The sequence below is a fragment of the Fistularia commersonii genome, chromosome 4, assembly GCF_037954325.1.
Source record: "Fistularia commersonii isolate RoL2024-O1a breed Wild chromosome 4, RoL_Fcom_v1.0, whole genome shotgun sequence".
Taxonomy (NCBI): domain Eukaryota; kingdom Metazoa; phylum Chordata; class Actinopteri; order Syngnathiformes; family Fistulariidae; genus Fistularia; species Fistularia commersonii.
Window position 1 is genome coordinate 8,173,724 of NC_141287.1, and position 14,601 is coordinate 8,188,324.

Here is a 14,601-nt window from a genome sequence, read left to right on the forward strand (position 1 = left end):
AATTCAAATTAAGACAGTTAGGATTGCAGAGAGAACTTTGGATAAATAACTATAGGAAAATCAAAACCAAACACTACAAATATAATCGCACCAAGAGAATGAATCACTAAAACACAGAGGATCTGACAAAGGCTTGGGGCTCAAGACATAACCAAAACAAAAGCCGAACTAATCACAGAACATGAGTCTGGTGTGCAACACGAGGGCAGGGAGTTGATTGGAGAAGAAACATGAGAAGCAGAGGAAAGCTGACAAGGACTGATGAACTGACAAGACACAGGTGATGACAGGAAAAAGGAGGAAAAGACACACTTGGGAAACAGAATGGAGACAAGAACCAAAGCAGAACATGAAAGACACGGAAACTCAATCAAGTATAGCAAGGAGTCAAGAGAATGGGAATTCGCACAGAAACTTTGATGGATTTCTTTAACAAAGAAAACCCAAGGTGACTCACAGGAAATTTCAGAACACACATAAGAATCACACACCTTTATTATAAAAGTTAAGAAAAATGGAGCAGACCAAACCAGAAAATGTTACTTGGATGTTAAAAATAACTGAAGTCTAGAGTTGACTGTCCAAATGAGAATCAGACTTCTGGTTCCAGGCCTAAGATGAGCAAGTTAAACCATTACGCCTCTCGTTTCTGTCTTATGCTTGGCAATCAGCAAGAGAAATCACTTGTTTTAATAATGAACTTGTTGCTGGTTTTGTAACAAACTTTTCAGTATTCAACAACAGTTAAATAAGGACAATCCTAAGAGTAGTTTGAACATAAGATTCTCTTCTCTCTGATAATATATTAAGACAGACCCCCCCTCACCTCCCCACTGGCAATACATACATGATGTCATTCATCCTGTGTATATGATTGTGAATGGAGAATCATATTCAGACGGTCTGTCAGAGATAGCATGCAGTTACGTTGTGTTTACATGCTGTCAAGATTCCATTTCTCACTTTTATACGAAATAATGGTGATATCAGAGTTGTGAAAAGGCAGTACAGTAACCATCCATTTGACCTTGTTGGAACAAATGATTATGCATTTGAACTTTGACTCTTCTTCGATTATCTTGACAATATTACTGTTTCAAAACATTTTAAAAATGCGATTAAAAAGTTTGCTTCTTGGCTTCTTCCAAAATGTAATCAATGGTAAACAACATAACATTAATTCTTGTTGAAATCTTCTTGGCAACAGGGCTTGAATTTCAGTTGAACTGAAGAAGCATCTTGGATGAAGGGTAAAAGTCCAGTTGCCATGACAAGAAGACCTCGACAAGAAGTCACCATGACCTGGATGACTGAGAACCTCCACAGAAACATAAAATTAACATGACTTTTTTTTTTATTTATTTAATTTTTGCAGACCAAACAATTCAAGGCACACCCTTTTAGATTGTGTGCCTTTGGTTGTCCTTTTTTGTGGAAAGAGCCACTCTATTAAATGCTTTCCCTCTGGATTTATTAATGGAGGATATTGGATATCTGATAGTTTACAATAAAAGCCAAGATAGATAAATTGATTGAATGGTAATGGTATGAAACAGTGTAACTGGATTAATAAACTCATTAGTTAAGTGTAAATTTATGTCATTGTCATAAAAATGAATCACAGGTAATATGATACGGTGTCATTAACATTTATGAACAGAAAGGATAGACAGGCCTTGCTATATTATGAATACGTCTGTCTTCCTTTATGGCATGACGGTTAAAAAAAATACAATGGAAACTACTTTTTTGTGTGTGTGTGTGCTCGCTTGAGTGCGTGCATGCGTGCATGTGTGTGTTTATAGCACTGGGCTGGATGCCTAAGTCTAGGCTCAGGGCAGTGTGTCATTATCTTCTCTGGCCCAGAGTGTCAACTCTCACTGGAAATGTCCTTTTCCTGACTGACTGGATGGGTCACTGGCTTCATTCCTCTCCACCGTCTCCCTCATCGTCACTTCTCCTGCCATCACTGTGCTTTAGCGTCACATTCCTTATTCATGCTCATGGCTTTACTTATTTATATATTTGGGGGGTTTTTAAACCCATATTTTTTCCTCTTATTTTGAGTTATATTTGTTTCACAAAGAAAAAAAGAAACTGAAGTATTGGTGAGAGGATACATTTTAAAATCAAAAATCCATCTTCCTTTCTTTTTATTTTTAATAACAGAAGATGAAAATTTTTCAGAAAATAAATGTATTTTATTTATTTTATTATATTTATATTGATAGATGGCCAGCAAATTTTGACACATTTAACTGATCACTCACTACCACCATTCACTCTTTTGATCACAATCTCAGAAAGGATTACTTCAAAAGAAAGAAAAAAAGACCAGAATAAATGTTAAAAAGACACAGTGTTATTCTCTTTCTCATAAATACTTGAACTTTATTTACACTCATTCAAAAAATGACAAAAAGCTATGAAAACATCCGCTGTGAAAATAATGCATTCTTATTTGCGAGCATAATAGGGGCTTCATATTTTTACTCTTAGTGATGTTCTTCCCAGTATGGCTCCAGCGACAAACATTATCCCGGTGCGGAGAGCAGGGGAGTTCCATCCTCGATTACTCGTCAAATCAGCCGTCTGCTTCCACTGAAGTGTCTCACTCCTTGAATGTCGAGGGGAGAAACTCACTATCTTCACCGATAACTCTAATTCTAGGGTGACCTACTTTATCAGATGATAAATAATGACAACACAGCCATTCGCTATATAACGGCAGGGTAATGAATTCGGGAAAACCTCATTATCAGCCGTGAAAGGGTTAATGTCTCTGATGAATAAATCATTCCAATATGTTATGCAACATTGTAAATAATGAATGGGGCCTTTTATGACTAAAGCAACATAAAGGTTTAGGTTCAGCAAACCTGAACTCTTTGTATTTAACCAAACATCGTGTGTGTGACTCCAGCAAAGTAACTCATATAGGCACCTCCAAATTGTGATTGGATGCAAACTGAAAGGCCTCACATCCAGAGGCTGAAACACTTAACCCCGGTTCTCATCACCAACGTTAATGGTGTCCAGTGAGGATCCCATTTCTTCTGCGTGTCCCCGATTGCAGCCACAGGACACATTCGAGCTCTCACCACCAGACTGTCAGTTTTCTGTCTTGTAATGGGGTTCATGAGAAACACTCATTCTCAAACCCTGAGGGTACAAAGTCCAATGCCCCACTAAACTTTTGAGTTGCCATCTTAGTTTCCTGTTTTTTTGGATTGGATTGTAGTGGGGTTTTCAAAAAACATGGATCCTTCACTTACGAGTATAGAGGTAACAGCAACAAGCAAATAAAGTACCCGGTCCTGCAGTAAATTGGCCCCTGAGGCTCAATTGCTGGCTCTTCTGATTCTGAACAACGAGGTCCCCTGTTCCAAAACAATGACAGAAACCTTGGTGTTCATGACACAGACATAGTTTTTATTGTTTGTCATCCTATTTCTTTTCCTTTTGGATGGAACTTACAATTTATGTAAAATACATCCAAGGTATGTATCCAATCACACCTACTGCAAGGAGGTTTAGCTTTTCCCCCTCAGAATCCTCCCATTTATTGCGAACTTGATCCTAAGGGACAAGCAAACACGATCACCAGCTGCTTCCCTTTTACCAGACCGCAAACAATTTCATCGTGATGGCTTCCCGTTTTTTTTTTTTTGTGTTCTATAAACATAAGGCTGTGGGGAGATCATTTTTAGAGACATAGTGATGATATAAAGTAGCATAGATTATACAAATGCAAGAAAATAACAATAATCCTCAATATTCTTGTATACATTTTGGATTACCTGATTACTGATAGTGCAATTCCATCTTTTTGGGGTGGAATTTAATGCCTTTGCTTTATTTCTTTGTTTTTTCTTCTGAGTCCGCAAGAGAGAACACTGAGAGAAACCAGGGTGATAATGACTTGTCAAATTAGAAGTGATAGAACCTGCAGTGAGTGTAAACACAATTCCAAATGTTCTGATGACATTTCCCGAGCTGTATTTCTACTGGGGGAGATTAGCGGAGTGACAGCTCAGCCTGAATATCATTGATCACAGCTGCACCGTGGAGAGCGCCTTCAACACAATGCAGAGGCAGATAGAGAAGAAATTACTGACATTTCGCGACACAGCCGACTAACACTTGAATCAATCATTGGTTAATGCTTAAACAGAAAAAAAAAATCTACAGAAAGCCCATACACACACTTTGCATTTTGGAACGACCTGTGATGTGATATACTTTATCCCCTTTAGGTTTATCATGGTCCAGAGGCTCCAGTACACCCTCTGGTTGTCCTGCCCGCAACTCGTCAGAGTGATGGATGGCGTTCACACTCAACCTTGACTTTACAACTCATAGGGACTTTATTTGCATGTATTCCCGATGCCGGTTGAGTCACAGACAATATAAGGGAGACGCACTCTTTTAGTTGTAAAGATATATGTTTTTTGATGTTCTATTATACGCTTGGCTGTCCTCCCCGGTCCTGTAACAGCGGCCGCAGGCATGGACGGTGTTGCGCATTTCTTAACTTTGCCTGTGAAATAAAGAACGCGGAACAATACCCTTGCCGACACATCTCCCTCTTTCCTGCCCCCACTATTGGAGAGATACTATTGAGAATCCAGAGCGCATCAATTTGGGCCTCAAATTACTTTCTCCAGCTGGCCAAATCCTGACAAGCTTTATGTTCGCCTTAAAAAGGGCCTTTATCATCACGAGAAAGGAAGAATGGTTGAATGATGGAAAGAGAGAGAGTGAGTAAAAAAAGAGGTAGAAAGTCAAAAAGCTAATGTCTCGCTGACACCCTTTTTCACACAACAGGGGAAATTTCTGTTCTATAACGGGTTCTGGTTAATTTGAAGTCAATTGGAGAGTTATTAAAAGGATCTGAATGAGCTCAGCTGAACTTGGTCAAGGGCAACAACCCACCCTGGTTTCCCTATGAAACAGAAGCAACTGTCACCTTCTGACAAACTTGAAAGTTTTTATAATTTGCTTATCAAGTACTTGCACCATATATGGAATTATGAAACACATATTACATTTTATTGTCATTTTTGCAATCATTTCAGCAATGCACTGCTCCTTTCCAAATGTATACTCGGAATATATGTGGGGTTCGGGGTAAATCCCATTGTTGAGGGATTTACTGCAGTTGTAAGTATTGTTTTTGGTTTATCGCTCAAAGCGTCATGTTGCCTTGGAAATTACTCTGCCACTATGTATGCAAATGTCAACATCTACTTCCAGAAATTACATTTACTGCATTCCCAATTGCTACTAGATCCATTTGTATGGTCTTCAGGTGCAGGTTTAGCAGTTTAATATAACACTGCTTTGAATTACAGACCAATTTGCAGTGCATGCACTACAAATAAGGTACGGATGAGAAAATAAAGCAAACTGCAGAGAAATCGAGTATGATTTAATTTGGCTAAAGAACAAAATGATGAGTGGATGCCATTTAATCAGTGTGTCTCATGTATAGCTACATCTAGTACTTGAATATATGTTAATGGAAATTAAGTTATCAACTACCATAATATTAATTGACTTATTTCTGTATCACAAACTACATTGCAGTCCCAGCAGGTGTAACTATCTCCATGTAGGCAATTAGCGTAGTCAGCCAATAGAACATAACAATGATCATTGTATCCTGAACCTAATTACTAAACACAAATAAAGATATACAGCAGAAGCAATGTTTTCGCATTGCTCTATGTTAAATGGGCTCTGTATAGTTCGTGCCAGATTTTTTTCTCGCTAGAAATATCACTTGATTCTTTTTGAAACACCGCTCGACAGTATGTTGCAGATATCAAAGTGTTTGGGTAAATCCTGAAAAGACCGCACACCACTCACACCTCCAGACTGTCACAAAGTTACAGTAAATCACTTCAATTGACTATGTGTTCTGACTGCAATACCAACAAACTGAGCACTTTGGTGTTGGTGTCCTTGTGAGTGTTTATCTCCCCTCAGACCCTGATTCAAGACTGGGTAAAAGACTAAGGTGAAACAAAGTGAAAATGCTTTACAGCATCAGTCCAGCTAATAAAATACGTCTCTGCGAGTGATGCTGAATGTAGCCATTGAGTAAAATGCTGGTATCTGATGCAAATATATGAGGGGAGAGCGATTCTAACTGACAAGATAAGAGCATTTTAAATTACCCAGAATTACCCAATATTATTTTCAGCAATCAGCAAAACCAGCCAAAATTCTGGCTACAATACTGAACCCGCAGGGGCAGAGATAGATTCCAAGTTTGGCACTGGGCTGACCAGCTTGGGGTCATGTCAGCGAGTAGTTCAGTTGCAGCTGCTCTAGAAGACATGTTGCTTGATTGATTTGCATATGCAGCCATCACATCGCATTTAATCAATATTCCCCATCTCCTATGGCTTGTTTCTGTTTTCTCAGATAGCCAGATCATATTTATATTTTTCCGCGCAATTAATTTCAACAGAAGGGCTTCACTGTGGACAGTTTGATGGTCTGTCCACTTTTGTTCAACTCCTACCTAACAGATATTGACCAGTTGTGTTCAGTATTATATGAATATTCAAGGCCATCAGAAAAGAGAATTACTCTTGGTAATGTAATGTTCTTTATTTTTGACCTCTTTTCTTTATTTTATATTCACTATAGACATTGTTTTACAATACAAAATAAAAAATCCTGTCAAAGGATAACACAATAAACAAAAGTATTTATATAAAGCAGGTGAAGATGAGTATATGCATCATGTATCCTGCATGTCTGGTAAATTAACCCAACGAATTAACGTCATAATCCTTCTGCACCAGTGATGAAGGATAAAGCTATATTTAATATTTGGACATTTTAACTAAGTTAATGTCTTTCTCATTCAACCCATAATTCAATAAAAATGGAAAAAAGTCAACACTGTTCTTCCCGTTTCTAACAGCAAAGGTAGTGCACCATATCATTTGAACAAAATTATCAGTATTGGTCCACATTTGCATAGAAATGAAACTTGGTGAACTGTCAGTGAGAGATGATGGGATGGCACTGATGGCACTGTGTGTGTGTGTGTGTGTGTGTGTGTGTGTGTGTGTGTGTGTGTGGTGGGTGGGGGGGGTTATGTTGGAGACACTAGTAGGAATAAAGACCTATTTAAAGTTGCATTCAGACAATGCAAAAGCAGTAGCAATGTACCAAGTTAAGCAAACAAACAAAACAAAGTAGTCAGATACCATTTTTAACTGAAGCAAAATAAATACAAAAAAAAACTAAAAGTCTGAAATTAATTTTGTTACAGGTTGTTCTTCAAGCCCTTTCCAGCTGAACCACAGCAGACCAGGATAAAACAGCCCACATCTTTTCTGACTTGGATCTCAGACAGATGAAACAAACGCTTGTTTTTTTTATTGATCTGTTTTCTAAAACTTCATCATAATCAAATAATTTCAGCTTTAAAGACCCCGGGACCCTGAACCGTGCTTGTGCAACATCGCTTTTATTCTTTCTGACAGAGGCAAATGGCATAACAATTATTATGGAGTCCTTTTACACATGGTCTGAGATAGGCCTTTTTCTGTACTTCTGGGATGTCAAGAACAATAATTATTTCAACCAAGCTTAGAAATACTCCAACACAAACAAGGAGAACAGTGATGGAGTGTAGTATCAAAAGAACTCTAGGTTTGGTCACCTCACCTGCCTTGCATCAGTTGTTTTGTTTTGTTTTTGTTTTTTTCATGAACGGCATGCAACAGCTCATTTACACTCGTCATGGCACCTGTAATTACAAGAAATTGTTCCGATATTTTTGTCTGTATTTGACTATATAGAGACAAACCATCAGACTGAATAATATTTGCATACATTGATAATGTTACAAATTTCATGTTTTTGTTTCCTTAGCTCCTAAGGAAATGCTCCTTTAAGCAGCATTTTACCAAAGAGGCAGAATGACATACAGTAGTAAACCAGAAATAATTGACCCCGATGGTCAATTCTGTTACATTTTGTTTCAAAATCCCCCCTATGGAGTTCCATCTTTCAGATGGTCCAAAATAGGCCATGATCCATCCATGTTAGAGCTTTTGATTAAACTGAACTGATTACCCTGGAAGAACAACCCTGTCACTTCGAGGCACAACCTCTCTACCTCACCCATTCACATGTCATGCTCTAACTCCGCTGTCTTTTTTTCTCCTTCTTGGTCCCAGCCCGCACGCATCCTGCCTATTTTTGTTTATTTATTTTATTCTTGTCATTGCTATTGTCACTCTATTTATATTGTTGTTTAGTTTTGGTTGTCTATTTTCACCCTTATTGTTCCATTCTTTTGGCCATGCTTATCCCTGATGTTGTTGCTGTTGTTGTTCTCCCTGCTGTCTATTTATTCGTGGATGTCTTTGCTATTTTCTGTCTTCTAACTGTCTCTCTATTTATATTTATATTCACATTTATTTTTGAAACTATAACTGTTACGCTGCAGGACAAAAGAATTTCCCCTGGGGATCAATAAGGTTTATCTTATCTTTACCTTATCTAGATAGTGACATGGAGAAACTGCACGCGGAATGGAAAACCATAGCAGCTATCCTAAACAGACACCGAGTTGAAGCACATCCAGTGAAAGAGAAACTTCTGTAATCTGCTAAAGAGTGCATAGAAAAGGATCTGTTGTTTTTGCTTTTCAGACTTTTTTCTTTCTTATTGTAATTCTTATTTATATTTAGAGCCCATTTACCATAGATGCACAGTTAGCTTGAGGCATTGGTATATCTGCCACTCACAATGGAAAAGAACACCCAAAAGTCTGCTGTATATAGATTTTAGTAGTAGTAATCTTAACCCTTGCCAATATTTTAAAGGAGGTTTTCCATAGTTCTCTTACAGATATCATTTGCTTGCTTCAAGGGTTATTTGTTATACAAGACGCCAGAGGGTTTGAGTTGGCTGAATAGGGCTAGAATTCAGTTATGTATGAGGAGTGGGTGTAAACTGAGGACATAGCGAGAACGAAAGAGACAGAAAGTTATTAAGAGTCCTTATCTGCATATAGATCCTTGACTATCTTCATGACCTGCCAGAACCCTGCCACCCACCCAACATCTGATAATTACACTTCATTATAAGAGCAGGTAGTGACGTGGAAAGAGCAGTCAGCCACAGAAATATATAGAAGAAGAGAAGGGATGCACACTGGGGATACTTCAGCATTGTGAATTTAGGCAGCTTGATCATGAGGGAACGAGAAGCAGGAACTGCACACACACACACACACACACACACTGCTTCCTTTGCTAATGTGTGTGTGTGTGAGGGGGGGTATGTGTTTGTGCATCAATTTTACCCTTTTCACTTTTTTGGTTTTTGAGTGTTTCCAGATTGTTGGCAATGTTGACAGATGGACATCATACACAAATATGGATACATTTATTGTAGCTAAAGGCGACCTATTTATTGCTTTAGTTAATGCCACCTGATGAAACTCGGAAAGTAATAAAGGTCCAAGAAGCACACTTGTAGTTTGATAACCCCTCCATTTCTTTGCCGTGCCCATTATGTGATGTAGCAGTGTTTGGGCAGCGGAAACTGAATAGCCTGTGAAATGTGGGCTGCAGCTTGTGGTGCGGCAGCAGAGGTTTGACAGCCATGTGGGAATGTGTCCATATGGAAACATCCTTGGGCTTGTGTAAGAGTGGCTGAACAGAATCATTACAAAAGGTGTGAAGTCCCTGGGCTGCAGGGGGAAATGGGGAATGATACTGTGTGTGTTTGTGCGTGTGTGTGTTTGTGTGTGTGTGTGTGTGTGTGTGTTGTCAGTAGAGAAAAGTGAGAGGCGGGGAGTGCAGTATTCATCCAATCATTGATTTTCCAGCTCAGTATTGGAATGTGGGAAATGTCAGCCTCTAATTGAGTTGATAAAAACATTTTGAGTTCCAGACATAAATATGGTTTCCTTCTTACAAAAGGCCATCACACTAAACAATTCCCAACAGGAGATCTGTGTGGAATGAAAGATCTCCTTGTTGTGCGGGTTTTCATGTGCATTCTTTTATGCATGTGGAGTTTGCCTTTTCAGAGTCAGACAGTAATTTGCTCTTTCTCTGACAGGGTGCTTGTCAGTCTGCACAGTGAAAGCAAATGTGAATGGCATACATCCACTGAATAAAAAGTTAGTTAAAAAGTGAATTGCTCATTAGTACAAACAGCTTTGCAACAGCAGGCCAGAAAGAGAGTATGAGAGCAAAGCATAGGTCAAATTCATTAGAGCTGCACAGTGTAAACATAAGACAAGCTAAATGAAGTCTACACTGTCCCTCCTGATTCGCAGATTGATATGCAGAAAAGGTAAAAGACTGCTTTCAATGAAAAATTATCGCGATGATAGAGGTGGAGTTCTCTATTCGACAGACTCTTTCACATTTCATATTCTACTGATCACAGGATCCAGGGAGAATTGAGGAAAAAACTAATATAAATAATGTAAAAAAAGCTATTTTGCTTTAAGACTTGCAAAAAGCAGGGTTTTCTGTATATTTGTGGTAAATATGAAGCTCTAAAGCTAAAATTACATTAATGAAATTTACCAATGTGAAACTGGATAACTGTACAATCAGATACCCCAAATGAGCATTTAACCAGGCATTCACATAGGAGAGAATGCATGTCTTCCTGTATCTATACAGGCCCTAGTGTCCTTATTAGGAATGATAATTAGACGTGGTTTCACACATTGAACCACAAATACACACTTTTTGTTCCTATCACATTTGTATGTAAGCACACACACATATGTGTGGCAAACCCCACTGGTAATTAACAGATATAATTAGGCAGACAGCCATTCATATAGGGAATGCACACACACACACACACACACACACACACACACACACACACACGAGCGCGCTCAAACACACACATACACACACATACACACACACACACACACACACACACACACACACACACACACACACACACATCCCTGGTAATTAAGAGTATTAATTACAAGCATAGCTGTCCCTCTGAGGCTTTATATCACTCAGACTCGCACACAGCAGGGCCCTTATTGCTTTATCTCACCACAGCATCACCAAGTCTTCTCTCAACCCCTTCAGACATTCATGCACATGCATATTATCCCAAATACATGCCTGGTGGACAAACAAGGTGTAGTTAAGTAGCAGATTGATATCTGCCTGTAGGATGAAGCAAGTGATCTGCTCAATTTAACTAGCTTCACGAGTATGTAAGGCTGATACCTTTGCTATTTTTTCCTTCTTTGAAATGAGAATTTGAATAGATTATGCAAGGAGATATCTGTATATCCTGAGATACAGTGCTCTTGAAAGCAAACATCCAACTAATACACTTTAACTCTTACAGTTCTGCACACTCGTACCTGGATGTTCTCATAAGCCGAGTGGGGATGAAGAGTTGTATATAAAAAGACAGATCAGAGTTCCAGACTAAACTGTGGGACAAAAAGTCTCAGGAATATATCTTTTCATAGAACTGTTGGTAAAGTAACAAGCCCTTGGCATATTTCTTCTTAATGAACTAGCCTTGCACTTTCTGGCAGTTGAGCTGTGGCTCATTTTCAGCACTTGGATGAGTCAGATATTATGTATGGGGCGACAGTGTTTTACTGTTCAGTCCTAAATGTTGCTGCAGTTTGCAAGTTCGGTTGTTGCGGCAAGCTGTCCCTGCAGAACATCTAAAGGTTCAAAAACCCAAGAGAGAAGTAAAGAGATCTTCCCGCTTTCATTGTCTACTACATCATTGATAATAGCTTATGGTCTAAAAAATATAAACCATGATGAGCAGAATAGTTATCAATCCTAGTTATCAATCTGTCTTTGACACTAACTGAATGTCTCTCATTTTGTCTCTTTCAGTGGATGGCTGCACCGATTGGTCGGTGGACTACCTGAAGTATCGGGTGCTGCAGGGGGAGCCAGTGCGACTAAAGTGCGCTCTCTTCTACGGTTACATCCGTGCAAACTACAGTCAAGCTCAGAGTGTGGGCCTCAGCCTCATGTGGTACCGCAGCTCGGGTCATGGCCACAGCGATTTTGAGGAGCCCATCTCTTTTGATGGTGTGCGTATGAGCAAAGAAGAAGACGCCATTTGGTTCAGACCTGCTGACCTTCAAGATGTTGGCCTCTATTCCTGTGTCCTACGGTGAGGATGTGTGAAAGGGCAAGAATGGGGAATTTTAAACAGAAGTTGGAACATGCAAGAAAGAATAAGTGAATACAAGCAAACTCAACCCTTTGTTATTGGCAACCAGCAGTAGAACCAGATGGGGAAGCAGACACTTTCTATATTTCACAATATTTTTAAGGTTATGTGTTTCAGAGTTTTTTTGTGGGCGAAAGTAAAAAAAAAAAAAACACCAGGCCCTTGTAAGAGACCTGTGATGACAACCTCCATGTCCCAAAACAAGTTTTTGTTGAGGCCTTCAAATAACCATCAAAAAGCAACATCAGATCTATCTTTGGGCCAAATCAGACTTGCATTAAGAAAGATGAGGCTATGAGACACTGAATGTGTTTTTTCTAACTATCTCATTGTGTTTATTTAGTCCAATAACAAGCTTAAAGTCAAGAGGACTTGCAAGATGAACTCCTTTTTGAATGAACACATTGATGCTTGTAGCCAAAGTTTGCGCTGTTCTTGCTGTATAGCTTCACCATAACCACTGAAGACTGAATCTGTATCCCAACATATTTTTTTTTTTTTTTTATGAAAGGTGAAATCAATGTTGGCTCCTTTTGTTAAGCCATCCATCTTCTCCTACTTATCCTGCGCTCAGGGTCGCGGGGGATGCTGGAGTCTATCCCAGTTATCACCAGGCTGGAGGCGGGGTACACCCATTCCAGGGCACCTGATGACAGCTGGGATGGGCTCCAGCGTTCCCCGCAACCTTTTTTTTTTTAAATCGTTAAAATTTAATTTATAAACTCCAGAGCAGGCATACAATTTGTCATGATGAACACAAAACAGCAAACAAAATAAACAGAGATATATAAATAAATAAACCCGTGGAACTAATGATGAGCAGTTTTTGGTCAGGTAATGAAAAGACAACTTCAAGACAGAACTAGAACATAATGGTAGCTTAAATGACATTAACTCCAAACAGAGCAGGGGCCAAGATCCTATTATAATGGCTGCCCCGAGAGAAGCAGTCCCACCGGCCACAGATAAGTGAAGAAGATACACTTAGAGAAACTGACTTGCAAGATAACACTGACAATCACTTTCCGTGATCTTTTGAAGAATGACTTCGGGGGGCTCCTTACAGTAATTATAAAAGTAACAGCTTTTTAGGTATTTTTTCGCTTCTAATTTCTAATTTTCCAAGTGGTACACTTTGAAATAAATGCAGTTAAACATTAATATAAGGTAATGAACCTGTCAAAAAATTTTGATGCAGCAAAATGTTTGATCATCATAAAAAAGTAAATCTTCCAGAAATTAAACATTGGCATGATGCAAATTCTTCATACTCAAGTAGTAATAATGATCATACACCACAGAGAAACTGAATAAAATTGTATTTTCAAACCTCTCAATCACAATTTAGAGGTCCCACCTCTGTCCATGCACTGTGTTTTGAATGGGCATAAACTATCATTAGAGTATTCTCAAACAATCAAAAAATGCTATTTCGTGCTTGGCAGGCTTAGTGGCATTCCAGCAGCAGAGGACGGCCGGAAGAGTGTGAAAATCTATCTGGCCAGGGACAGTGGGCAGTGACTTATAAATATCATAACATTGTTGTAATACAGTCACCAGAATTCCCCACTCATTTGAATGTGTGACGCGTGAACAAGTGAGTTAATTTAAAGTGGGTTTCCAGAAAATAAATATAATTCAATATCTGCATGGATAAAGAGAGATTGCTAAATATACACCCCAACACACACAGACTGTGGCAAGCTATTACAGACTAATATGATGTATAATAAGATAAGATGCATAATTATACTGCAGTAAATTATTAACCTTTACAGTGGAGAACACCCATCATAATTGCCTCATTCCAGATCTTCATTTCATTTTTCTTTTTTTTAATCCCATAAATTCCTCTTAGTAAACTACAGAATCTTGCAGGCTACATTGAATGTGACCGGTGAGATTGTGTTTGCATGCAATGATACTCCGTACTATATGACATTTCATTACCGAGCTCATTTAGCAAAATTTTTTCCGGTGTAAATTAATATTGTCTTTAATCGGTGTAACAATCCTTCACTCTAATTCAAGTGATTCAGATCCATACTGTTATTTCTGTAAAGTGCAGAATTTGTTACTAAGAATTATCCACGGTTCTGCAAATGCATTAAAGCTGTGGAGAAAATTGACAGATCCAGTGATCGGAGCTCTGTGAGAGATTTACCTCAGAACCAAAATCAAATGTCTCTTTGTTAGAGATTAAGCCTCTGAGTCATGCATTTTAGCCCATCTGACCCAAAGACACTTCTCTGATACTCCCTGCAGAGTATGAAAATAAATCCTTTGTCTTTTTATTGCCACATTAGAATTTTATACAATACCCTTTGCAGACTTTAATTTTACAAAACCTCAAATACTACA

General features: G+C 38.7%; 1 protein-coding gene across 5 annotated transcripts in view; it reads left to right on the plus strand.

The window, feature by feature from the left end:
• The window catches only part of il1rapl1a (interleukin 1 receptor accessory protein-like 1a), a 173,386-nt gene that overhangs the window by 54,370 nt on the left and 104,415 nt on the right, over window positions 1–14,601 (plus strand). For all 5 annotated transcript variants that reach the window (XM_086145067.1, XM_086145062.1, XM_086145065.1 and 2 more), the window contains exon 3: window positions 11,895–12,180. In XM_086145067.1, coding sequence (XP_086001193.1) covers window positions 11,895–12,180 — 286 coding nt within the window. The remainder of the gene's footprint in view (window positions 1–11,894; window positions 12,181–14,601) is intronic.